General features: G+C 36.7%; 1 protein-coding gene across 2 annotated transcripts; it reads left to right on the top strand.

Moving 5' to 3' along the window:
• On the top strand, window positions 1-27,485 carry prkcg (protein kinase C, gamma). Of its 2 annotated transcripts, XM_079624615.1 has the most exons (16): window positions 4-379; window positions 3,522-3,553; window positions 4,879-4,961; window positions 7,470-7,581; window positions 8,517-8,645; window positions 10,549-10,705; window positions 10,869-11,070; window positions 12,302-12,484; window positions 15,619-15,792; window positions 18,676-18,767; window positions 18,925-18,987; window positions 19,083-19,221; window positions 21,424-21,504; window positions 21,606-21,713; window positions 21,847-21,987; window positions 25,242-27,485. In XM_079624615.1, exons 1-16 carry the CDS (start codon window positions 150-152, stop codon window positions 25,401-25,403), a joined length of 2,088 nt encoding a protein of 695 aa, XP_079480741.1. In that variant the 5' UTR covers window positions 4-149; the 3' UTR covers window positions 25,404-27,485. The 2 variants fall into 2 exon arrangements, 1 of the variants encoding a protein (XP_079480741.1); XR_013799187.1 differs by lacking the exons at window positions 21,847-21,987; window positions 25,242-27,485 and having other exon boundaries at window positions 1-379; window positions 19,083-19,429; window positions 21,606-21,659.
• The last annotated feature ends 356 nt before the right edge of the window (window positions 27,486-27,841 follow it).

A 27,841-nucleotide genomic window follows, 5' to 3' on the forward strand; every position in this document is an offset into this window, starting at 1 on the left:
ATGTAACCTCTTATGCTTGATCTGTGTTCTACCAGACGTTCTTCTTCTTATTTCTTCTCCTCTTGTTGTTCTTTCACCCCTTGGTTGCATAAACCATCCACCCCTCTCCCAGTCTTGTTCTCTGTGTCTTGCTCTGTCCAACTGGTAGCATGTCTACCCCGGTCTCTCCTTCTCCATCTCTGTCTCCCCTGGCCCTGTCCTCCCCATCTCCATCCTCCTCTCCGCTCCCCTCTCCTCTATCTCCTCCCCCCAGGCTGCCGGTCTTCCAGAGGAAGGGAGCTCTCAAACACAAGAGGATCATTGAAGTGAAGGACCACCAGTTCACTGCCCGGTTCTTCAAGCAGCCCACTTTCTGCAGCCACTGCACTGACTTCATCTGGTACTTCACACCTTTAACACTGCTGGCCACTTCAGTAACTTTACTGAACTCGTAACATTATTATGCTGTAAACTTTTACCTTAACCTTTACACTGCACTGCATTTATGTATTGATTTAATCCTTAAAATGTAATGCCCATATCCTGATTCATATCATAACTCACTCTCAATGCTGTACTGGCATTGTACTTTATAGTTCATACTGAATTGTTATGATATGAAGCCTCTATTAGCTCTTACATGCAATTCGAATACAGTTAGCATTGTCTAACTGTGGAGAAAACTGTGTTTTCCGTTTTAATATGTTTTAAAATGTAATGTATTGCTCTGATGGCAAAGCCAAATAACTCCAATCTTCAGTGTTCCATTAAAACAGTTGTGCTGCTTAATATTTTTGTGGAAACTGTAATATATTTTCAGCATTCTTTGATTAGAAAGTTCAAAATATCAGCATTTATTTGGAAATAGATTTTTTTTTAACAATGTAAAAGTTTTTTTTTAATTCAATGCATCATTCAATGCATGAAAGTATTATTATTATTATTTTTTAATTTTACTGACTCCAATCTTTTGATGTACAATCTTGCAATTAAGCATACTTTTAAATGTATGACCATGCATGAATTGCAAGTTTTAAGCATATATGTAATAAAACATTAATGAGGTTTATGCTTGAAACCAGAAAATGGTAAGAAAAACAAACCTAATTCAACGTACTGTGTGCTGTTGTTAGTTGTGTAATTAGTTAATTTATCTATAAATATTTTTAGATTTTTTCTTTCCTGGAAAACAGGACAAAAGAACTTGGTTAATATTTCGGTACGCTTTCGATGACACACACAAGAGAGGGCAGAAGAACACTGTCCCACACGTGTGTTACATGACCGTGCTTGTTCACAGTTTCCTCCATGCCTCATAAAACTCAAGCCCTGAGGGGCTTCTTAAATTATGCAGTCCTCTCTGTTTGAGCTGCCATTTAACCACAAGCTTCACAGAACCCGCATGGAGCTGTGGCCGGCCATATGGCCCATGCATTACCCACTCATATTCTGTGCCTCATGTTCATTAGTACAACTCAAATAGCTTCTGATAGATGCATCTGTTTCTCTGTCTGTCCTTTCATTTCAGTTCATTGAAGTTGTATTGTTATGTCTGTTGGAGTACAGAATTTCCAAAGAATTGTATAGTAGGGGAGATTAGGGAAATACCTTTTGTGTATATTTTTTTTAGCTTTTTTAATTTTCCTTAAATTAAACTATAGTCTATTCTGCAATATATACTGTAGGCCATCAACACATTTACAGGGAGAAAGTCAAGTCAAGTCATCTTCATTTATATAGCGCTTTTAACAATGTAGATTGTTTCAGAGCTGCTTTACAGAGATAAACGTATCATTTAAGGTAACAGATTGTTTTGGCTTTATAGCGGTTCTTGAATAATGTTACTTTCCAGCTAAAGTTAGTTTTGATTGATTCACTTCCGTCGAAAGGATAATTTGTTATTAAATTAGGGGGCGCTAAGACGACACCGTTCTCTCTACACAGACTTTAAACGCGAACCTGTGAGAAACACTGATGGCGCTCATGTGCGCATCAAGAATTAATTCTATAGTTATGTGTGTTTGAATATATGTGCGCATGTTTGTAATTCTCTACAAACCAAGCCTATACAAACTAATTGTCCTGCCTATAAATTTGATACAGAATTTTATTTTATCACTACGGGGGAGATACGCGAAATTTCCACAATGCTTTATCTGTAGAGTGATAAAGGGATCCTCCATAGGGAGAGGCTAGTTGGCACTGAATTCAAGTCATTGAATTTAATATTAGAAGTCCGATTTTTACCATTACAAGCATTACATGCAACTGCAACATGTAAAGACAATGTATTATTATTATTAATACACAGGGTGTTTTTTTTTAATGATGATATGTATATTGTTTATATTATTATTATTATTATAGTATTTTTTTTTTATTTGCTCAAAATATTTTGGCCTAAATATAAGATTTATGTTATTTGAATTGCATATGAAGTTTTTATTCATTTGGATTACACCGTTTTTATATACCGGTAAACTAATAAACTTAATGTGATGCATTTGATGCATTTGACAGTCATACATTTAAAAAAAAAAATTCTGCACTCAAAAAAGCTAATTTTCAAATTGCTTAGGAATCAGCATAAATCTGTACATTTTGAAAACAATCAAATCTATTCAGTTAAAAATAATGAACATGGTTAAAATATGTCTTGCTAAGGAACAAGCAATTGTCAATTATTTCAAATTATGAGATTGAAACAAATTTAATTGTACCTACTGTGTTTTTAAAACTCATTCCGTTCATTAGTACATTACAAAAATCTTAACTGATCCATTTATGAAATGGCTGATAAATATCACATTAAGTTTATTAGCGCGTTTATGCTAAAACTATGTATTCCAAATAGATGGACATTTTATTTGCAATTCAGATACATCTTAAATTTAGGCCTAAGTATTTTTGCGAGTGAAGGGTGAATTTGGGTGAATTTATTTACTTATTTATTTATTTTGACATTGAGGTGACTACTGCAACTGAATGTACCTAAACGAACCCTATACAGTACATAAATTACTATTGAATCCTATTAACTTGGTTCTCTTTTCCATCTCTCTGTCTCTTTGCCCTTGTCTTGTCTCATCCTATATTTCTGAGTATATGTTGATGGCTCACATCTCTCAAACCCTGTCGACTGGTCTGAAGGACGCTCTCAAATAGTCGTAGATACTCTCAGATGCATTTTGAGAGCATATCATGCCCAAAGTGTTGGGTGTCAAAGTATCTTATTTTAGTACTTTAGGGATTTATGCTAAGTTGTGTTTTGCATAGCAAAGATATCATGAGCAGAGCAACCTGTTATTATGGTGAACTGAAGAGCACTTAAATTGCCCGTCGGATGAGGATTTCTTGAAATTACCTTATCTGTCACGGCCTTAGCAGCTTATGTCTTCTGTTTGCCCTCTGTGCAGAGACACACACACACACACACACACACACACTACAACTCAGTGAGATCTGCTCTTTCTCACAAATCAGTGCATTTACATACAATATAATTAGACAGCATTATGTGAGTTGTTGTTTATGTTTTACAGGGGGATTGGAAAGCAAGGATTCCAGTGTCAAGGTAAGGATTTAAATGCATTCCACACCTGTACTCAACCAAAAACAAAATGCAAAAATAACTGATTCTATCTGGGGCTTCCTATCATCAAAGTCACCTAGCCTATTTATGAATTAATTGCATTACTCGATATCATACATTGCTGTGAATGAGCATCCGGGTTTAAGGATGTGACCAAATATGAGGACCTAACGTAAAATTGTAGGCCTATTCCATGTCCCCCTCAATGTCTATGGGGTCCATGTGAAGATCGAAAAGTGGTTTGCTGAAGCGATTCATATTTGACAATGAGTAAGCTGAGACAGCAAAGTCTGAGCAAAGCTATTTTTTGACCTGAGATCAAGTCCCAGCTTGTGGTCCTTTCTGATCCATCTATCTCTCTTTTCCCCACTTTGCTCCCTGTCTGCTGTCTGCACTGTCCTGTATAAATAGGGCAACAACAAAAAAAGCAATGTAGCAATGACCTGTAGCTAAATGACATACTCCCTCCATTTAATCTCACTTTAACAGTAGATTTTTGCTGCATCAAGGCATTCAAACGTTTTGGGTTTGGATTCTTAAAAAAAGAAAAAAAAAGAATTTGTGCTTTAAATTGATCAAAAGTAACAGTAAAGACAGCTCTGCCATCAAAGAAATAAATAACATTTTAAATATAATAAAATATAAAAGTGTTATTTTAAATTGTAATAATATACTGTATTTTTTATCAAATAATTTGGTAACAACAAACAAACATTTTAAAATATCTTGCTGACCCCAATCTTTAAACACTAGTGTATATCATGAAGTATGACACTTAAAGTGATAGTTCACTTTAAAATGAAAATTCTGTCATCATATACTCACCCTCAAGTTGTTTCAAACCTGTATGAATTTCTTTCTTCTGCTGAACACAAAGGAAGATATTTTGAAAAATGCCAGTAACCAAACAGTTACCAGGTCCCATTGACTTCCATAGTAGGAACAAAAAATACTATGGAAGTCAATGGGACCTGGTAACTGTTTTGTTACTGACATTTTTCAAAATATCTTCCTTTGTGTTCAGCAGAAGAAAGAAATTCATACAGGTTTGAAACAACTTGAGGGTGAGTATATGATGACAGAATTTTCATTTTAAAGTGAACTATCCCATGAATGTTTTTGATTAAATTATGAAAAATTGTTTATTAAATCTATTAAGTGTACTCATAAATTAATTAATTTGTCTATTAATGATATTCTATAGCCCCTAACATAGGATATTAATAAAATTAATAAAATGTTCTACCATTTTACTTCTACTTTTTACAGTTAAACTGTGATGCTTTACTGCTGTGCGTTTCTTTAAGTCTGCAGTTTTGTGGTGCACAAACGCTGCCATGAGTTCGTCACTTTTACTTGTCCTGGAGCCGTCACCACTCCCAAAGCAGAGGTATGTATGATCCGTATGTGTCTTTCTTTTTCTGTTAACATGTACAGTATGTGTGTGTGATCCTCTTTCCATTAGGATTATTTTTGTTGTTGTTGTTTTTGTCATATCACTTTTTATATTTCTTTTGCTTGATCATCGTATAACTCTCCTTTTCATGCTTGATTTTCTGCTATGATCACCGCAGTTCATCTTTTATTCTACTGTATCATCCGTACCCCATCTGTCTCTCTCCTCTTCATTTTTGCATGGCAAGCCATTTATTTTTTGGCTGAGTAAGCCAATATATGGAAGTAGATCTCACCATCACACACATATTTTTTTCCTTTTCCTGACGAGCCTTTTATTGCTCTCGCTTGCATACCTTCTTTAAAAGAGGCTTTATAGGAAAAAGAATATCAATTTCCTCTCTCTCTCTTACTCTCTCATATTCGTGCTACGGTATGATAAAACATGCAGGGGATGTGAAATGATGGTGTTACACTGCTACTCACACTCATACAGTACAGAGTGAGTGTGAGAATATGTGTGAAAGAGGGGCTATATTGTAACACACTACCTCTGTTCCAAATCCTAGTTAGCAGCCTACTGTACGTAGGCAGCACTTTTCATCAAAGGCATCATGGGCCTCTTCCAAAGATTGTTTCAAAAGTGAAACAGCTCAATTTTGCTGCCTCCAAGTACAACTTTTTTTTTTTTTTTTGTTAAAAGTGCTGTCAAAATTAACGCATTAACGCACACAGTTATTTTTTAGTTTAAATCGTTAAAAATATTTAACGCAATTAACGCAGCATCTGTTTTTTTTTTCTCGTCAAAAACAATGAAAACAATAACTTTTTGTGAATTTTGACAGGGCAAGTAAAAATCTGAACTGGTCTGACTGTGCCAATAGAAAAAAAGCCCTGATATATAATAAAGGGCGCAGGTAAATGTGACATTTATTATAATGGGTTTGTGTGAAGATTGTTTTAATTTCACTTAAATTAAAAGTTATTGTATTTTTTAAAGCCTAATAAATGTTAAAATCCATAGCAAATTATACTGTCATTCTGAATGGCTAATATGAATGGCTAAAATTGAGAAAGAAATATAGCAGTAGCAGTATTGGTATCGGTGATGCTGGCCTTCTTTCATAAAAAGGTGTGATTAATCGCTATTAATTACAGGAAAAATGTGTGTGTGTGTATGTATATATATATATATATATATATATATATATATATATTAGGGCATAATCTAATCTAAAACGATACAATAGCCTATAATATAACAATATAATGCTTAATGATAATAATCATAATTGTTTTCAATTTTTGCAAGTAAAATTGATATTAAAAAATAACTTAAGTACTTGTTAGTTCTTGTAAGTATTTTTAAGACTTAGAAATAAATAAAATAGTGTTGTTTTTACTTAATAATTTATAATATTGTATTATATACATTACATTAGACAAAGGAGAAGTGGTTTGGAGAATGGTTGGATGATATTGTATTGTTTATATAATAAATAAATAAATAAATGGTGGACAAAGTGAGATAAATGTTCACTCCAAACCTATATATTTCGTTCAATGCCAGAAAGTGTTGATTAATAAGCATTTTTCATTACATTGAGCTATTTTTGAGTCACACTGTTAGCTTAGCAAAATGCTAACGTCAAACTCTACTGAAATCGATACAAATTGAGTGTGTGAACTGTGAAGCAATGTTTGTGCGGCATGTCGAGCGCTCTGAATCTTGTCTTCCATGATGGTTAGGACGCTGTTTTAAAAGGCATCTGCCTGTGTTGGCAGTGAGGCCGCTCACTGGGTTCTGGATCAAGCTACGGTATTTATTTTATCATGTCTTCCTCAGGTTCCTCAGTTTTTTTTCATAAGCTGCTAAATAGAATGGTTGTAAAAGGAGGTAAAGTAGGAGTGCTTGTGTGCAACTAGGCCGTAAGGAAGGGTAGACAATGACGCCTGTGTGAAAGGCGGATGAGGCAGACTGACAGAGAGGGAGAGAAGTGTCAGAGGATGAAGAGAAGGAGTGGGCAGCATGCAGAGAGTGGGAATGAGGAAGAGAGAGGGAAACGAGGGTGGGGTGGAGGGGGTTTAGGCATTTAGGAGGATTCAGTTTTCACAGCTGAGCAGAACTCATATTCATCCACCATTCATCCTCAAAATAGCCCTGGCTAATTGGCTCCCAGTGAAAAAGTCACTTCAAAATGAAGCCTTTCCTCTGGACCTTTAAAGAGAGAGAGAGAGCCAGAGGGAAAGTAGAGTATCTGTGTTTGTTTGTGCATAAAGCTTGTCCTATTTATAGAGCAAAGAACAGTATGAGAGGGCTTCTTATCAGACATATCATTTAAATCTCTTTTTCTTTCTCTCGTGGCCAACCATTCCCAGGAACTGGGTGTGCATGGTGCCCCTCTTTTTTTAAATATGAAAACGCATCAAAGTGCTTTTGCCAACGGACTAAACAATGAAATAAAGAAATGAGGACAATGTTTTTCTCTGTCCCTCTCTCCAGGATCTCAAGAGCAAGCACAAGTTTAAAGTACAGACATACTCCAGTCCCACCTTCTGTGATCACTGTGGGTCTCTGCTCTACGGCCTCATACATCAGGGCATGAAATGTGCCAGTGAGTCAGTCTCTCTCTGTTATATTTACCTATATTTTCACCACTTATTGTGCACATGTTGTTTCTAATGCTTATAATAATATTCTAATAGAATAGAATATAAATTAAAAAGTCCCCCGCCCAATCTCCGCAAAGCTTAAAATATTTAAGCAATATTACAATACATAATACAAATGTTATTTCCCAATTCAATTGAAATAATTAAAGGAGACTTGCATTTATAAAATATTATATTATTGTTAAGTTCATTCACTACGTTTTTGAGGGATTGGGTAAAATTGAATTTACACAAATTATTTGTGAATATACATTTTAGGGTTTACAGCGTAATCCTCCCAGCCATGCAAGGATATATAAATGATTGTAAATATGAATATTTATTTTTTCAAATATTTATTTTTCAAATTACAGTAAATATTATTATGCTAACTTTTAATGAATTAAGTCCATGGTAATTTCTTGCTCAAATTCTACATGAAGCACAACATTCATATAATTTAAATAATTTTTACAACATTTTTAAACCGTAACAATTCTAAGATTAGCATATCATAATTATCAAGATCACTGTTATTAAATGAACATCATTTCTGTAATTGTATGTAATTGTATCACTGTCTGTAGAGTGATGTCTTTTGAATTAATTCCCTTCAACTATCGTTTAATCCATGTCATAAACTTGTGTCATCTAATATAATTTGCATGACATGATACACTTTTCGAAAATAATAAAGCAGGCTGTTGCCGCTGACAGCACTTGCTGTTTCAGCATGTTGTCTCATAATGTACAGCGTATGACAATGGCTGTTAACAATTACACTGTTTATATTAGACTTTATAATTATTGTTTTTGGACAGGGGGGAGACTATAAGTACATCACTCTTTCTTTCTGTCTTTTGTGTTATTTGTCTGTTTGTGTGTCTGTGTGAGAGAGGTTGTGACATTAATGTACACAAGCGTTGTGAGAGCAGCGTCCCCAGCTTGTGCGGAGAGGACCACACTGAGAAAAGGGGGCGGATTCGTTTGACCGTGCGTGGAGAGAAGGAAGACCTATATGTCACAGGTGAACTTACTTGTAACTTCGTGGCCTGGTTTCACTGACAGGGCTCGGATTAAGCCTTGGTTAAATTAGGACATTAAAGTAAACTTGCCTTAGACAAACATTACTGGTATGCATCTAGAGACAAAACAATGGCACATATTTTAAGATATGTCAGTGCAAGTATCTTTCAGTTCAAACATGCATTTTAGTTTGAGACTAGCTTAAGCCTTGTCTGTGAAACCGGCGCACGTGAGTTTTAAAACTGATGAACACTATAAGACTTCTCAAAAAGCTCATTCATGGATGCTGTACACTTTAGTGTCCCATGACTTTTTTTTGGAAACTTACTTTACATTAAGTTATGTTTTTACAGTATATGTTACATATTTTTTTATTTTTGTGCCCTCCCACATATGAGGTCTTGACATTCTTGACTGTATCCAACAAAATTGATACAACAATGTCTCGATGTTGACACAATCCATCTACAGTAATTGATATTAAATTTGTTTTTGCAAAAGCAACCTACTTGATATTCATTTTATTGACCAAAAAAAGCATGCAACCATGTCACTGCATGATTTATCCTATTACCAAAAAAAAAAAGTAACATGCTTCAACATTTTTACACCCTATATGTAAGTAACATAATTTGGAAACTTTTTTTTTGTTTTGTTTTTTACACAAATTACACATTGTTACACTTTTGTCAAGCGCAATCATTCAACCCTGTTCCCAAAATTATTGTAAGAAAAAAACATATATATATATATATTAATAAACATATCACTATATAACACCTTATGATTGACAGATTAATTTAAGATGCATATATATGTAGCTGAGTAACTATATTTTATATTGTACCTTTTATTGTATTAGCTTTATATTAATAAATTGTAACAAATTTGTATTTACTACTTTCTTTATTACTAGAAAATTACAAAGCAATTAAAGCAAGTAAAATAAATATGTAGGTTTATACATGGCCGCATGTTTTGGTAACAGGATTGCAAAAATGTCAAACCCCTTAGAAAATGAATAATGGCTGTCCTTGTTTTATACCATATTAATGGAAATTGTGCGTAATGTTTATTAAGGTGCTCCTTCTGTATTTATACCCCAATGAAGAATTACTCCTTTGCTCACAGAGAGAATCTGCTGTTTAAGGAAGCACACTGGAGATGCATTATGAGCCGCTCAGCTTTCCTCCAGCAGAGGGAAATGTGTGCATACAGCATCATCAGTACATGAGGAAAAGCTAATTATACACACACAATCTGCTGTATTACAATGCATTAGCTGCACTGAGTCAACTTAACTAAGCCTGTGGCTCTTACATCAGCACCACCATAGAGAATCTAATGAGTAGTGAGAAGACTACTAATGCTCTACAGAGAATGTAAGCATTTAAAAATGCACTGCTGTCATGTCATTCTGACAGGTCAATTTAATAATACAACTGAAGTGAACACGTGTACAAAGCATACTGTTGAAAAATTTGTTTCAACTTAAAAGTATTTTTGCTGCCTTTAAAATTTAAGTTTAGTCAACTTGAAATGTGAAATTGTACTAAGTGACAACTTGGATATTTGAGTTGACTAAATTCAAAATTTTAAGGCAGAACAAAAGCTTAATTTTTAAGTTAAAGCAACATTTGCAAATCTGCATGTACATTCGTTTTGTTCTAACAACAAACGCTTAGTTTTTAAGTTAAAACAACCATTAGTTTAAAGTGCACATTTGCGTACATTCGTTTTGTTCTAACAACAAAAACTTACTTTTTAAGTTAAAACAATTTTTTTTTTTTTAAGTGCACATCTGCATGTACATTCGTTTTGTTCTATTGCAGAAGATATTTCATGCAATTACTGTTATGTATAAACACACATGCTTACTTGTCAATATGTATTCTATGCTTTAGTGCATGAGGCACATAACCTAATACCCATGGACCCTAACGGCCTGTCGGACCCTTATGTGAAGCTCAAACTCATCCCTGATCCAAAGAGCCAGAGCAAACAGAAAACCAAAACTATCCGTTCTACACTCAACCCCATCTGGAACGAGAGCTTTACCTTGTAAGTGTTTATTTCATTTGTTTTTATGTGTGTACGATGCAGAAGTCGTTGCCATGATGCTAGGGTATTGTGGGTGGTTGCCAAGGTGTTGCTATGCTGTTGCTAAGTCTTCTGAGTGGATGTTAGGTGGATGATCTCTCTCTTTCCTTCTGTCTGAGTGTAGTTCGGTGCGTGGGAGGCAGTGGGACAGGCGTTTGTCTGTAGAGGTCTGGGACTGGGATCGGACCTCAAGGAATGACTTCATGGGCGCTCTGTCGTTTGGTGTTACTGAGATATTCAGACGTTCCGTCAGCGGCTGGTTCAAACTTCTCAACCAGGATGAGGGAGAGTATTATAACATCCCTGTACCCGACCCAGACCTGCAGGTACTCTCATAGCTTTGCGTGCATGCGTGTGTGCGCAAATTGTCACATTTATGGTCTGACCATCTATACAGCAAATTTTTTAATTAAGGTTGATGGTTTCATTTTTGGTAAGACTTTTTTTGTGTGAAAGTTGTAATTTTATGATCTGGCCAGCTATACAGATGTTTTAAACTAAATTTGATGATTTAATTTTTGGTTATTGTGGCTACTTCTAACATATGTGACCCTGGTCCACAAAACTAGTCATAATTCGCTTGGGTATATCTGTGGCAATAGCCAACAATACATTGTATGGGTCAAAATTAAAAAAATTTATTTTATGCCAAAAATCATTAGGATATTAAGTAAAGATCATGATCCATGAAGATATTTTGTACATTTTCTACCGTACATATATAAAACATTTATTTTTGTGAGTGGATGCAGCACAATCGTGAACATAAATGGACAACTTCAAAGGCGATTTTCTCAATATTTAGATTTTTTTGCATGCTCAGATTCCAGATTTTCAAATAGTTGTGTCTCGATCAAATATTGTCCTATCCTAACAAACCATACATCAATGGAAAAATTTATAAATCAATTTTAAAAAATGTACCCACAAGACCAGGGTCATATATGACTTGATCACAAATAGAACCTTATTGTGTTAATGTTACCTTTTTTAGTATGACTACACCCTAATATTACCAACTATAGGCACTAGGGAGTGTAGCCTGCAACTTTACAGTTGCCATCCAGAACTTTAAGGACTAAAGTTATGGGATGACAATTGAAAAGTTGTTGGCTCAAACCTTCAAGTGACTATCCAGGAAGCATAATTTTTGTGCCCTTGAGCAAAGCACTTTACTCCAGTTTGCTCTAGGGAAGATTATTCCTGTAATAGGTGTATTTTAAATCACTTTATATACAAGTATAAACATGCAATATTCAGCAGAGAGAGCGCTAATAAAAGCCTGGGGCCATCACAGGTCCACAAATAAACACATTAATCTCAAATCAAATGTTCTTTTTGAGTCAAATAGCCACATGCTCAAACACTGCACACTCGACGTTGCAGAAAAACATGTTCTAGATGTCGTCTAACCGCCATCTCCAAGTCTTCTTCAGTGAGCACCATAATTGTCATTTTCATAACACATCCACAGGAGGGCAGTGTATGTCTATATTGAAACAAACTATTATTTACTCTCTTTCTCTCTCTCTCATCCTGTGTTTCTCTTTTCTGAAGGTACCAGAGGCTGCTATCGAACCCTCTATTCCTCCTCCTCATGTTAACGTGACAATACCTGTTCCTTCTGTGACCCCAGCCGCTCTGAGCCCGACTCCCACTGTACTGCACACGGGCAAAGGCCAAGTCGGACTGCACAATTTCAACTTCCTCATGGTTCTGGGCAAAGGGAGTTTTGGCAAGGTACTTGAAATTACAGTGGTGTCACAATGAAAATGTGCGATTCAAAATCTGATATAAACCTGGAAATAAAATTTCAGGATTTTGCTATTATGTAAAATGAACAGTGCATGTTGCCACTACAGCAAATGGACACCACATTTTTTGGATGTGTAACAAATAGATGTATTTTGTTGTAAAAGGACCACAAATCTTTCAAGCAAACTCTGTAGACTCAGACAACACTCCCACAAACCGCCCACTCGCTTCACTGACCATCTGATGCATTTTGAACAACAAAACTGCAAGCGCTGACTTTAATCAACAAGTTTCAGTCTGTTCGGGTTGCTTCATGCAACTTTCAAGAGTAATGACAGAGTTTTTATTTAAGTATTGGTTCATCTGTAAACAAATTATGTTTTTAAGGTACTGAGTTGAAAAAAATTAAAATCATCGGCATAGTACGTGTGTACTGTACGCACACAGACAGTGATTTCTTAAGGCTACGGTAAAATTATTTTTACCACGTTCCACTCTGTCTTTGCTCAGTTGAGCGCCCAGGCATTTCAAAGTATACCGCTTTGAACGTGAAGCTGCAGTCACACTCAGTGTTAGGGAAAGTTACACCCATGCCACTGCACCTAACTCCTGATTTCTCTCAACAACAGGACAGGAGAGGTGTCGGTCAATAATGGGAAAACTTGCATTACTTAAAAGTAATAAAAGTAATTCAGATATTGTTGTAGAACTTTACTCGTTACTTGCAAAAAGTAATCTGATTATGTAACTCATGCTACTTGTAATGTGTTACGCCTAACTTCTACAGATACTACGACAGATATTGCAATGGTCATGATATGACATCACACTCTGCGACATATTTTTTAAAAAGCTTAATTCAACATATAATGAATAATAATAAATCCAAAATGTAAACTATATACAATCGACTCCACTTTACAGCAAGAAGTTGTTTTATTTTATTCTAATTGATCTTCTCAGAATTATTTTTGCAATAATTGCACCTTTAGGAGTACAACAGCTTGTGACTGGGGCAGGGCCCTTAAAAGGACATATTTTATACAACATAAAGGTGCCGTATTTGGACATTTTCTCTGACAGTGTTCTGTTGGTCACATATCTTCACGTAATACGAATTTCCAGGTCAGAGTTCACCAAACTTGAACTTTTGGAACGCAGCGAAATCCGAAACTACTTTGCATGAGTTGGCATTTCCGATTTCCCACATTCACGTGCGTTATTTCCATGCAAGTTAATGGAATGAAAATTGTAGTGCGACCGCCCCTTGAGGGTGGATAGATGCATTTGACACATGCCCGTTTGTGGCACCTTCTTTAAAAGCTCTCAAATCACTTCCACATGTGTTGTTCTTCGCGGACGCAAAAACAGGGCTGGACACAAAAACAGAGCTGAACTCAAACAGTGTGCACTGAAGTATACTTAAGTTTTTCTGTGTACGCTAAGGTATGCTTGTAGTGCGCTTTATGCAAATTTCATCAGCATAGTACGACAGATTTTTTAAATTGTGAATACCCGTTATGCTCAGTTTGCACATGCAGCTTGAATGTTTTTGCGCTAATTAGTTTGTCCTCAAGGTGGCAACACTGGGCATTTTCAACATTGTTGAAAGAAACAAAGCAACAACAATCACAAACTACTGGAGACAGCAACCACAATAGACAGCTGCATTGACAAGAGCTTGTGAGAGGCAATTAAGAGATACCAGCGACTAGTTTAAATTTGTACAAAGACATTTTTATCCCTTAAAACTTCTGGAGAGAAATAGTGCAAACACTGGATAAGGATGAAACTTTCTAGCACACGTGTGTTCCAAATGCCATATACTTTGAAAGCCAATGCGTTCAGCTATTCACATATGCTAGCATTTGTGTCAAAACTGAGGAATACTTCGGGCTTCAGTCTAAGTAGGTGGTTTTGGGACAGAATCGTCTGTAAAGCAGACCAGATTTTTGTGCCGAAAGTCAGGCTACATGAGACTGCCCTCACCCATCAACAAACACGTCTACTTCTATGTTCCCTGTAGATGCAATAAGGAGTGCGAAGGGTACCGCGTCCTTGGGACTGAATTAGGCCCTTGTCTCATTCGTTCCTGAGCTGCTGCTGCTAATTCAGGCAGAAGGGGAAACGCTAGCTTTTCTGGTCCCAGCTGCAAGAGGAGGGGGCTGATTTCCCTATCTAAAATTTGCAGCTGTGCCTCTGCCTCTCTTCCTCGAGGAAGCAGAAGCTCTGACTCAGGGCCCAGTGAGATTTGTACCTCATACACCTCAAAATACCTGGAGATACTCAGCCACATAATCATTTCTGTTCGGCCGATCTCTTTAAGTGATAAATAAAGCGCAATCTGTGATACATGTAAGAAAGACCTGGTGGGGTTGTGTGTCCACAAGCAGCCCAGGGGATGTTGGAATATTTCAGAGCCAATGCCTTGTTTTGGTCAAGCAAAGCACTGTTCCTCTGAATCTAAATTCTGTTGTCGTGTGTCAGAGAAGAGCATACAGTGAAGGACTCTGAGCTGTTTGATGCCTGAGGAAGAATGACATGGGGAGTGTGTGTGTGCTTTTTTACACTCGTTTGTTTGAGCGTGTGGAGGAACGTTTGTTTGCCCTTGTGGTTGTGCTCATTTATATCAAATAATTTGAGAGTAGATGTTGTGTGTGTATGCGTGTTTCTGGCGTCCGTACACTTGTGTGTGTGTGTGTGTGTGCTTACAAGATATTTGGTTATATAAGAGGCCGGGGTTATACTCAGTAGACAGCACATCCTCCAGGGCGCAGAACCGCACTAAAGAAAGGATAGAAACGAGGGAAGAGATTAAAGAAAAGCGCAGAGGAGAGGCCTGGGACCCAGAGATAGAAAAATGACACAAAGCAGGGGGAAAAGACATGAAGAGAACAGGATCACACGAGTAAATGAAATGAAAGAGTTTCTGTTCTCTTTTTTTTATTTGAGGTAATGTTCCCTTATGCATGTTAAACTCACTTTGAATGCTGTTTTCTGCAGTCATTTTGTGTTTGCCCAATTGAGTTGCTGTTGGAGGAGTGTGTGCAGAAGATGATGAACTCTTAATTATTAATGTTCAAGAAATGTTAACGCGAGGTTTCCTTGTCATCCCGCAGGTCCTGTTGGCTGAGGAGCGGGGCAGCGAGCGCTTGTTTGCGGTGAAGGTGTTGAAGAAAGATGTGCTGTTTCAGGATGAGGACACGGAGAGCGCCATGGTGGAGAGAAGAGTGCTGGGCCTCGCGGGGCGACCTCACTTTCTGACCGCCCTCTACTGCGCCTTTCAGACCGAGGTCGGTGTGTTCTTCGTCGTGTGTGAGAGCGTATGTGAATGATTTAAAGAAAGTGGGAGCCTGGGAATGAGGTTTATACATGCATATGCACATTTGTAAATTATGAAATATACATGGGCTTAAATGTCATTCGTGCCTTAGTGATGGAACAGATGTGCTCTTCACCTTCAGGGGGATTTTTAAATCACTTTTTTGGCCTTGCACAGTTAGAACATGAGTACTGACATTTTGTGGGTCCTTCATGTCCACATGTGGCCTCCCAGGGTAACGGATGGCTATTTTTAACAATGAATGCAGTCATTTTTTGTTTGTTTTGTGCTGGTTGATGGTATACTGACACCTAGTGGAGTGGATGCACCACTGATGTTTTCAGGTACTGATGCCATTCAGCAGGTGAAAGTGTCTAAGAACAGGGGAAGTTTCCAAGATAAAGCAAAGCATGGCGTTCACTGCATTTTGGAATTAGCGTAATTTAAGAGATTCCGACTTGCAAAAAACGTTCACATCCTTATAGCTCGTAGTTACAACTTGCAAACTGCAACATCATGCGGAAACATCCAAAATGGTGGTGGCTTCAGTAGTTAAATGTAGTTAAGTATTCACCACATAATATTTCCGTTTAATAATTACTGTAATTGACAGTTGTTAATGTCTTAATAATGCAAGATTAATCTGAAAATAAACGTAAAAATACATACAATGCAGTTTTACTAATGTCTTTTTTAATAAATAATTTGCATAACAACTGTAACTATTTTATTTTTCAAAAGTTATTTTTGTGTAAAATGTTTTAATGAAATTTTTTTTTACTGCGCCTCTACTGAGGATCCTACGGCAGATTAATGATTGTGTTAGTTATGGACTAAAGCTGTTCAATAGTAAAAATTAAAGCATCGTGGTTACTATTCTTCTTTTACCTCATTAGATGGTTGTTCACATTGGCCTAGATAGGCCCCGAAATATTACATTAATTTGCCCTGAACATGACTGTTAGCAGTCCTGAGAGGGAGAGGACTAACAAGAACAGTGTCAATTATAAAACGTCAGCATGAACAAAATAGCAGAAGCTTCTAACAATGTATTAATTATATTACAGTCCTAAACTGGCAACCTAGAACAATCTCAATCATAAAAGGTGATTCACTGATCATTTTTCCACGATTCACTTTGACACGATAAATCATTTGTCTAACTAATGAATCTGGAGGGCCTTTTTGCAATGTTAGTTGCCTCATTTTGCTTTGAAAAATGACTTTTGGTAGTGCTAATTGTCTGACCTCTTTCAGCAGACACATTTGCAAAGTGGCAATCAGCCTAATGAAATACATTGGCAGCTGCTGTACTGAAAGAGAGAAAAAGAGGAGTGAGTGTGTGTGTTTATGTCTGGCTTTAATGGTTTGTGAAGGTTTGAATTACTCTTGGTAAATCACTTGATTCCCCCCGCCCCGCCCTCCCCCTTCGATTGAATTTGTAACAAACACTCAATGTAACTGTGTTTGGTAATGACCTCTTTTGTTTATTTAAAATGTGTCTCGTTGTATCAAGTAAATGAAATGGAGAAATAGAGTCAAAGCAATCAGTTGCCCAGTGGAGAAATGCAGCATCCCACTGATCAGAAGTTCAAATCCTACAAGCTCCAGATGCTGTAGTCAGATGCGCCTGCAGATAAAGTCAGCTGGTTTCTTGCTCTGGCTGTAGGTGGCAAATACTGAAGCAACCGAGAAAACTTGCTGGTCTCAACTTACAACAGAGTTTATGTAACAGGCTGTGTAAAGTACAATTAGTATTATTCATTTTTTATGTTTTTGAAAGAAGTCTCTTATACTCACCTAGGCTGCATTTATTTGATCAAAAATACAGTAAAACTGTAAAAAGTTGACTTGACTTAAACAAAGTGAGAAAACCTGTTGCATTAAAATTATAAAGTAAATAAACTTCATGCTAATCGTTATTTATAGTTATGTGGAATTGTCAAGTTCACATAACTTACATTTTTCAATTAGCATGAAGTTTATTTACTGAATGATTTTAAGGCAATTTTTTTAAAGTTAAGTCAACTTATCTCTTTTTACAATGTAATATTGTGAAATAGTATTATAATTTAATATAAGCGTTTTACATTTTAATATATTTTTAAATGTAATATATTCCAGTGACGGCAAAGCTGAATGTTCAGCATCAATTCTCCAGTCTTCAGTGTTGCTGATTTGCTGCTCAAGAAATATTTGGTATTATTATCAATGTCGAAAACAGTTGTGCTGCATGTGTGGGTATATATAATCACATACTCTGGTTTCAATAGACAATCTCATTAGCTTTTCATTAGCTAAAAAAAAGTTTTTTTTATTCTTTCTTATGCTTTAAAGGGTTAGTTAGTAAAAATGAAAACTATCCCATCATTTTCTCACCCTCAAGCCGTCCTAGGTGTATATGACTTTCTTCTTTCAGCCAAACACAATCTGAGTTATATTAAAAATCCGGCTCTTCCAAGCTTTATAATGGGAGTGAATGGTACCATAGATTTTGAAGGCCAAAAAAGCACATCGGGTGAACTTGTCCTTTACTTTCAACTAAATGTAAAAACTATGCATTTTTACTAGATACTTAAATTTTGACACTTTGCTCATGCTTTATTTTAAATATCATTTCTCTAAATTATTATATTTTCCATTGTGTGATCACAAGGTCTTAATTGTGTTTGTATAATTATGAACATCTATCTTTCGATATGACTGATTGCTAATCTGCTGTGGCATTTCCTGTTTTATTTACTTGTATAGCATGAGAACAAGTGAATTGATTGATTCATTTTTTGTTCCTATCAGTGTTATGCAGTTGCATATCTGCCGATTACTAATAATCTGGGTTTTTTGTGTGCTGTAGGATCGTCTGTATTACGTCATGGAGTATGTGAATGGTGGTGATCTTATGTTTCACATCCAAATTGTTGGCAAGTTTAAAGAACCACACGCAGCGTGAGTTCAGCTCTTCTCTTCTTCAACTTTTTCCTCTGTTGTTGTACCCCCTTTCTTCCGTCTCTAAATTCACCTGTTCAGCATCATTGTGTCATTCTGCCCTGCAGTGGCAGCATGTGTGTTCAATGGAGTTAATGAGAGATATTGATGTTGGCAGGTTCTATGCAGCTGAGATAGCGTTGGGTCTGTTCTTCCTGCACAACAAAGGAATCATATACAGGTACGAGACACGATGAGAATCTCCTTACGCAAGCACACCATATGTCACAGTCATTTAATATTCTCTCGCTTTCTCTTTCTCTCTCTGATCCGCAGAGATCTAAAGCTGGACAATGTCCTGCTGGACAGTGAAGGACACACAAAGATAGCAGACTTTGGGATGTGTAGGGAAGGCTTGATGGCAGGGGACACCACTCGCACCTTCTGTGGCACACCCGATTACATCGCACCTGAGGTTTCCCTTTCTCCGTCTCCGTCCTTCTTCTCCTCCTGTCTGATTCATCTTCTCTTCTTCATGACCTTGGCTCTGTGTTCACATTAACACTCTGTGGATATGCGCAGTCAGCACATGTCTGCCTGTATGTGCTTGTGCGAGTCTGTGTGTGATTTCATTTAGGTTCACTGACTACACGGCGACACGATGGACATCCCACTCGAGTGATGTATGTGATCATCAATGTTTGTGTTTTGCTGTGTGATGTAAAGGCGATAAGTGCGAATGTGGGTCTACCGAAGCACAGAATGCGTCAGTACAGTATCAGCCCAACAGTTAAACTGGCTCACATTGATCATGTTATGTAAAAAAAAAAAAGGGGGGGGGGGGGGGGGGGGGAAAGCTATTGATCTTTGTGTCCATGTCATTTTGAAAAGATGCAATATGTGTCCCTGCAGGCAAGGAAATTAATCTCTCTTTCTCACGCTGTGACACACACTCACGGCTGACACAGAGACACTAGCATATTTATTGTGTAATTATCTTTAATATGATTTTTATGAGCTTATCTGCACATTGAGAGGCCTGTAATAGCAACTCTGCAAGGGGCATATTTCTAATTGATCTGATTTTGAGAATATAACATTATGAAATGATGAAGCTTTTAGCAGGGATGGGCAAAATACAGAATTTATGTTTTGGCTCTCTTTCAGTTGGAATGTGATTTGAATTTGTCACGTTCCACATGATGTTGAATTTGAATTTGAATTGTAATGATGGGAGGTGGGATTTACTGAATTGCAATTCAAAAAAATTCAACACAATCAGACAACGGAGGAACAAAATGGACCTACCAGAAAATACCCAGTGTTCTACTTAAGGTTTTCATCTTGCCATCATGCTTTATGTTGTTTGTCTCCATTTTAAAGAGTATTCTGTGCAGTTTCATTTATTAAATATGTAATATTAAAATTAATATTATGAAATAATAAAATACACTGCCATTCAAAAGTTTTGGGGTTGTTAAGATTTTTAAATGTTTTTGAAAGAAGACTCTGATGTTCATCAACGCTGCATTAATTTGATCTTATTATTACGATTTCAAATAGCATGTCTATGTTAGTGCGTTTTAAAATCTAACTTATTTCTATGATGGCAAATCTGAATTTTCAGCATCATTACTCCAGTCTTCAGTGTCACATGATCCTTCAGAAATCATTCTAATCTGCTGATTTACAGCTCAAGAAAATTTCTTATTATCTTCTATGATGTGCTGCTAAATATTTTTGTGGAAACCGTGATGCTTTTTTTTTAGGTTTCTTGGATGAAAGGAACGTTCAAAACAGCATTTATTTGAAATATAAATCTATTGTAACATTATAAATTACGTTACCATCTCTTTTGATCAATTGAATGCATCCTTGCTGAATAAAAGTTGTAATCCCCCCCCCCCCCCCCATTTGTTTTTATTAACCCCAACATTTGAATAGTAGTGTAATTTCATTTTAAATAAATTACACATTTTAATGATATTACATATTTATATAAATATAAAAATGTAATATGAATATAAAGGTTATACAATTTTAATATATAATGTTTTTAGAAATTCCACATATAATTTGTACAAGATAGCATGTTGGCAATTCATACAACACTTAGTTCTGTCAGGACCACTATCGTCAAGTTCGATTGCCAATTAGCATATAGTTTGGATTGGCGAGAACTCCCTGTGCATCCATGCAGCCTAGCCAGGAGAGCAGCAATAACCCCCCTTGGGGTAAACCGAACAGAACCAACATGATTTTATGCAAATATAATTAATTCATGATTTTAAAGTACAACATAATTCGAGAATTTATTCTGATTCAAGGGGAATCCGAATGCCAAATCCTGATTGACGAGAGGTGGACCTGGGGATGGAGGAGGGTAATTCGCTCCTGAGAAACGCAATAGCTGCTGATAATACTGAAGGAGCTTATATATGTAGTCATTGGTAAGGGTCGTATTCCTATAGGTAGACGTGGATCAGCTGATGCGAGCTTGATTAAAGTGACCTGCCAGAACTGACGCTACGCTTAATTTTGATTGAATCTCATTTTAATTCAAATGAGAATTCTACATCTTGTTTGTTATCTCAGTACAAATTAAATAATTCAAAAGGAATCATATCATTTTAATAAATCTAGACTAAAAAGCCATGTACATCTGTATTGTTTTCAGATTGTGGCGTATCAGCCGTATGGTAAAGCAGTGGACTGGTGGTCATTTGGAGTCCTCCTTTATGAGATGCTGGCCGGGCAGGTAATTTTTCATCCTCTTCTTCCTTGAACTTTAATTTTGTCCTTTTCTCAATAGATCCTCATCCCAGGCACCCTCTCCCTCTGTCTCGTTCTTTTCATCAGCCTCCTTTTGATGGCATAGATGAGGAGGAGCTGTTTCAGTCCATCATGGAACAGAGCGTTTCATATCCTAAGAGTCTCTCTCGGGAGGCTGTGGCCATCTGCAAAGGGGTAATCTACTTCCTGTTCTTTAATCTCTGTTGCATGCACAGAGCAATCTATCCCATCTTTAGTATTAACATTACCTCCAAAAACTGTGACTTAAATTAGACAACAAGCGTAACTCCATCTGTTTCTGCCCCAGCTCCTCACCAAGAACCCTGTAAAGCGTTTGGGTGGAGGAGAGGAGGCAGAGAGAGAGCTGCGGGAGCATCCTTTTTTCCGCTGGATAGACTGGGACCGGCTGGAGAGACTGGAGATACAGCCTCCCTTCAAACCCAGAAGTGTCAGTATCACCTATCACAACACTTGTCTCACAAAACTCCCCATCATGTTAGAAAAAGCAAATGTGTACATTTTCTATTTTCATTATCTAAGGTTATCAAAACTGCCCTTTGGCTGTATTTATGGAGATTTAATCATAAATAAATACAGAAATAAATGGAAGCATGGATGGATGGATGGGTATTTATGTATCTGTCTAAAGCCCCATTCACACAGCACTTTGAACCCGGCAAATTGCCGGCAAATTGCCGGAACGCCTTCTGTGTGAACGCAAACACGACCCGGGTTTAATGCCGGGATCGATGCCGGGTTGGGGACCTAGTAACATTGCCGTGTTCAGACCCGGAACGCGCGCTGTGTGAACAAAAGCCAGGACAAATGCCGTAAGGGGTGTGTCGTAGTGATGATGCACGAGCCTTCGCAATGGCGTAGTTATCGTGCGACTCTGTTACTCTGTTAGAAGAAAGTTTGTGTTCGTCATCGATACAAGAAAGAACGAAAAGATGTCTGCAAACTGGACTGAAGCAGAGACCCGAGAGCTCCTTGCAATCCGCGCCGAAGCTGAGATCGTTCGCCAGCTTTGTGGAACGGTACGTGATGCGTTAGTGTACGACCGAATCCGAAAAAAAATGATCGAGCGTGCGTACCTTATACGTCACATCATAACGTCACGCGTCTATCCGGGACATACCCGGGTTGTGTGTGAACGCGCTCTCTGATTCCGGCAAATCACTGGCAGTGTGAATGAACCATTTTCAAACGAACCCGGGTCAAATCCCGGGTCACTTTATCCGTGTATTTTCCGGAATCTCTGTGTGAAAGGGGCTTAAGTTTATAGGCTAGAGTATATATACAGTATAAAGGGGAAATCACATTATGAAATAAATTTACGAGTAAAATATCTCTGAAGTATATTCCCATTAATATTTACCTTTTTTAGCACACCAGGGTGACTAGGAACATGAAATTGTCTAGTTATGACTTCTTGTTTCACAGGAGTTTAAATATGAGGAAAAACAAAGGCCAAATTCCCTTAATCACAATGAGTAAAACCAAAGAATATAGTTCTGATGTGCATCAAAAGATTGTTGAGCATCACAAAATAGAAAGTGGCAGTAAGAAAATAGCTAAAGAATTGAAAATCCCCATTTTGACCATCAGGGCAATAATTAAGAAGTTCAAATCAACTTAAGATGTTACGAATATGCCAGGAAGAGGACGTGTGTCTATATTGTCTTAATGCTGGGTGAGGAGGAGAGTTTTAGTGGCTAAAGACTCTTCAAGGATCAAAGATGGGGAATTGCAGAGATTAGTTGAGTCTTGGGGTCAGAAAGCCTACCAAAAAAAAAAATCAACAACCCCTACATCCCCAAATGTTGTTTGGGAGGGTTTCAAGAAAAATCCTCCTCGCTCATCCAAAAGCAAACTCCAGCTAATTCAGTTGTCAGACACGACTGGAACTTCAAGCGGCACAGGGTTCTGTGGTCAGATCAAACTAAAGATGATGATGGGTTTGGTGCACACAAGGATAAAAAGTACCCCATGTGTACAATTTAATATACCGTTGGACCTTTAATGCTATGGGCATATTTTTCTGCTGGAGGTCCTGGACATCTTGTTCAGATACATGGCATTGTGGATTCTATCAAATATCAACAGATAAAAAAACAAAACCGGACGGTTTCTGCTAGAAATCTTATAATGGGCCGTGGTTGGATCTTCCATCAGGACAACGATCCAAAACAAACATCAAAATCAACACAAAAATATGTTACGTAGCACAAAATGAAGCTTCTGCCATGGTCGTCCCAGTTCCCTGACCTGATGAGTGGAGTGAACTGAAGAGAAGAAGCACCAACATGGATCTGGGAATCTGATGGATCTGGAGAGATTCTGTATGGAGGAATGGTGTCTGATCTCTTGTCAGGTGTTCTCCAAACTCATCAGGCATTATAGGAGAAGACTCAGAGCTGTTATCTTGTCAAAAGGAGATTGCAAAAAGTATTTAATGTTTAAATACTTTTTTGGAAAAAAACATTTATTTCATAATGTGATTTAGCCCCACTTTCAATACTTTTACTTCAATAAAAGGTTCGATTTTTTATTTTTATTTTTATGAAAGATAAAAAGGATAAACAATGCAGATTTATTTTTTACAGCCATTTTTGATTATATTTACCAGGGGTGCCATTAATTCTGACCACAACTGTATATATAGGCCTGATATATCGGTACCGTCTGATACATGATCATTTTTAATGCTATCGTTGTCAGCCTAATAAAGAAATTTGGCCGATGTTTTAAAACCAATAAATATTGGATAATTTCCTTTAGGTGAGACACCTCGGATGTTTGCAATGATGGTTTTGAATAGCCTGAAATAGGATAGAAATAGCCTTGAAATCACTTAAAAAAGGAAAATACAGTTAAGTGCACCATTTTTAGTGCAAGTCTGTCATATAGGCTACATAAAATTATAATGAGAACATTATAATTTTATGCTTGGGACATGGCTTTTAATGGTGAGACCAAGTTTTTTTTATCAGGCACTCAAAAATTATATAAAAATTTGGATAGATTTATCTGCCAATATATCGTTTATCTGTGTTTAAGTGTTTGCTAAATGAATAAATAAATACATATAATAATTTATATAATTCTAACTATATATATTTATGAAGTATATACATTTTATATAATTATAGTAATGTATTATATACATTTATATAGTTTTTTAACAAAAAAAATATGGGTATAGAATTTGCTTGTATAGTAACTATAACGAAACTATTAATTATAATTCATTAATTATAAGAAACAATAGATGTTGTGCTATGTCCTCATTTTCTTAGGGAGATAAACGTTGTACAGTATGCGTATGTGTGCCAGTTTCTTTTAGCTATTTTAAACCAGTAACCATATAACTGGATATTTATTAATGTGCTCTGCCTGCTCTTGCTTATTATTTTCAGCATGCATCTGTGCATGTGTGCTTTCATATTTACTAGTGTTACTTTTTCTTATGAAGATTGGAGAAGCAAAATAAGCCTGACCCTCATTGCCTGTAGCTCTTTGCCCATATTACTCATGCTAATCTATGCGGCTATTACGATGCTGTGTGAATGTATGTAAGTGGGTGTGCTCTGAGTTCACGGCGCTAGACTATCATCAACAGCATCCACTCGGTCTGCTTGACATTTAATAGATGTTAACTTAACCCAACTGATTTTGTGTGTGTGTGTGCCATTCTCACAGGGAGGCAAAAAAGGAGAAAACTTTGATAAGTTTTTCACATCCGCCCCCTCTGCCCTCACGCCCTCTGACCCGGATGTCCTCGCTGCCATAACTCAAGATGAATTCCAAGGCTTCTCCTACATGAACCCGGAATTTCCCTTCTCACCCCTCACAGCTGTCTGAGAAAACCTTAATCGATCCTCATCAACCATCCTGTGACTTTTATTCTGCTCCTGTTCATGATTTAAACTACAGTGACCAAAAAAAAAACAATTGTGCAATCTGGCTTTAGCTTGCTTACAATAAGAGTTTGTCTAAATTAGACCAAACATCACCTTCTAAAACAACACCACACTGATTTAAATCATCTTTACAGTAAAAAAAAAACTAAGCATTAATAATATTTAGCCGGTCCACTCTGAGAGTATCAGTCTGAATTATTTAAGGGTCATGCATTCATGCCATTATCTCATTGGACAATAGGATCTTATTGGATATCCTTTTGGATGCTAGTAGTTGCCATGACCTAATTATAACTGACTGCACCATAGAAACCAGCATGAACATGATTGCCCCCATGTTTTAAAGTTCACTTCAAGCTGATTATTTCATCTCAGATCAAACTCAGGCTTTGTGTGAGATCCTGTTCGCTCTGGTTTGGTTTAGTTAACCAAATAAGTGTAGACAGGTGAGCAAACACTGGTCATCCTTTTAGCATCAGACAACTGGTATAGAAGCTCAGTATTATGATTTAGTAGTCACACACATGAGTTAGATGCAAAAAAATTATTAATGCTCAGCATATAAACTACTTGTTTGTGACATGAATGTTAGAGCATACTGTATATGTAGGTGCATCAGAATTCAGTCCAAATATGATACAGATTATACATTTTTGCATCATATAAGTATTTTACAAAAATAAGTTATTGGGATCCATGTTTCCCTTGTTATGGAAAAAAATGAATTTATGAAAAAAATGCTAATTTAGATATTTATGATTTATTCCATATATCTATGCATATCTATATAAAGTATGTGCAGTGTATTATAAAGTATACATGTTAATATTTATTCAGAATAAATAATAGAACATTTCTACGAAACATATTAAACCATATCATCAGCATTTTTACATCAGCATAAAAAAAAAGACATCTCATCACCTTATGTAGCCCCGCCCCTTTTCAGCGCTGCGCTCGTTGTCTTTTGTCTTCCGGTCTGTATTGTCACAGCGATCTTGGGTATTTATGAATGAACGGCTCGTTTTAAAATCTTTCCGGTCGACTGACATTTGTTAAGACATTTGCTTTAAACATTAAAATCCTTATGATAACTTTCATTAACTTTACATTAAGTAAATCCACTTAAAAAGCTAATTACTCCTGGACAGCGATGCCATAGAAATATACAGAGCAACAGCAAAAACGGAAGTTCAAAGACAATATTCTAAAGATGGCGGCGCCCTCATTTCTCTGGCGCATCAGGTCAATTAGTGTCAAGAAAAAGCACCCCCTGTTATTAACCAAATATTTTATTTATGTACAGTGCATACATATTACTTATTATATCGCCAAACTGGTCTCAAATCAGCTTTTGAAATTGAAGTTTATGGATGAATTAATTGGTGTTGAGTGTTTATTTGTTTGAAGCTGGTATTATATAAATATGAGGTCTCAGAGATCAGCATGAACTTGTCTTGCATAGTGAAATTCATGATGTCTAACCTGAAAAGACCTGAGTCTGCACACTGCCCAACTAATACAACTTGAACATTGCATGGATGACAAAATGCTAGACGTGGGAAAGACAGGAGAGGAGGAGTGGCAGGTTAGGCGAAATGATGTGTGTAAAGGTAGGATGAAAATGACTGAAATTAATTTACAAATTAAAAAGAATAAACATTTTCGGTGTCATGTCCATTTATTCCTGTAATTTGTAACTAGGCAAAATTGACTGATAACTGCCTGGTCATGGTCAAATTTCAAAGTTATTGATCTTGTGGTTATGTAAATGAGATACTTTGTGAACCAGGGTGCTCATGGAGATCTACTGTACATTTCTGCAGATATAGTTCTATTTACATCACAGCTGTGAATTTCTGTTGAACCCAACCGATTAGCACCGGTGCTTGATTCGGGGTTGGAACTAAACTCTGTAGAGAAGTACATCCAAGCACAGGACTAAACATTGGATTAAAAAGTGCTTAAAATATTAATATAGGCCTACTGATTATTGAAAATTCCATGTATTGATGTAATGTGTTTCCAATCACAATAAACGGTTAAACCTCAGTATCAAAAATAATTTAGTTAAATGCATAGATAGATAGATAGATAGATAGATAGATAGATAGATAGATAGATAGATAGATAGATAGAACAATGAGTTTGCATTGAGTTATGTGTTTTCAGAGTGTGAAAATAAAATGTATGAAGTAAACCCATCAGTTTTTTTGTGTGTGTCCACTCTAACAGTGACCCGTTTGGCCTCGTCTCACTGGTCACGTCTCTGGCGTCTGTGTTCGTGCTGATGAGACGACAGACCTTTACACTCGTCTCTCAATTTCAACACTTTCTCTCTCCACTCATCGCTCCCTCAGCGCCGTCCCAGTGGGCATG

This window comes from Phoxinus phoxinus (assembly GCF_949152265.1).
Source record: "Phoxinus phoxinus genome assembly, chromosome: 10".
In the NCBI taxonomy this organism is placed as follows: Eukaryota; Metazoa; Chordata; class Actinopteri; order Cypriniformes; family Leuciscidae; genus Phoxinus; species Phoxinus phoxinus.

What these genes read in the sequence shown, in the direction of transcription:
- prkcg (XM_079624615.1), top strand. Translation starts at nt 150, where the DNA reads ATGTCTACCCCGGTCTCTCCTTCTCCATCTCTGTCTCCCCTGGCCCTG. An exon ending in CACTGCACTGACTTCATCTG is followed by an intron (nt 380 to 3,521) that starts GTACTTCACACC and finishes TATGTTTTACAG; the next exon opens with GGGGATTGGAAAGCAAGGAT. An exon ending in GCAAAGGGAGTTTTGGCAAG is followed by an intron (nt 12,485 to 15,618) that starts GTACTTGAAATT and finishes GTCATCCCGCAG; the next exon opens with GTCCTGTTGGCTGAGGAGCG.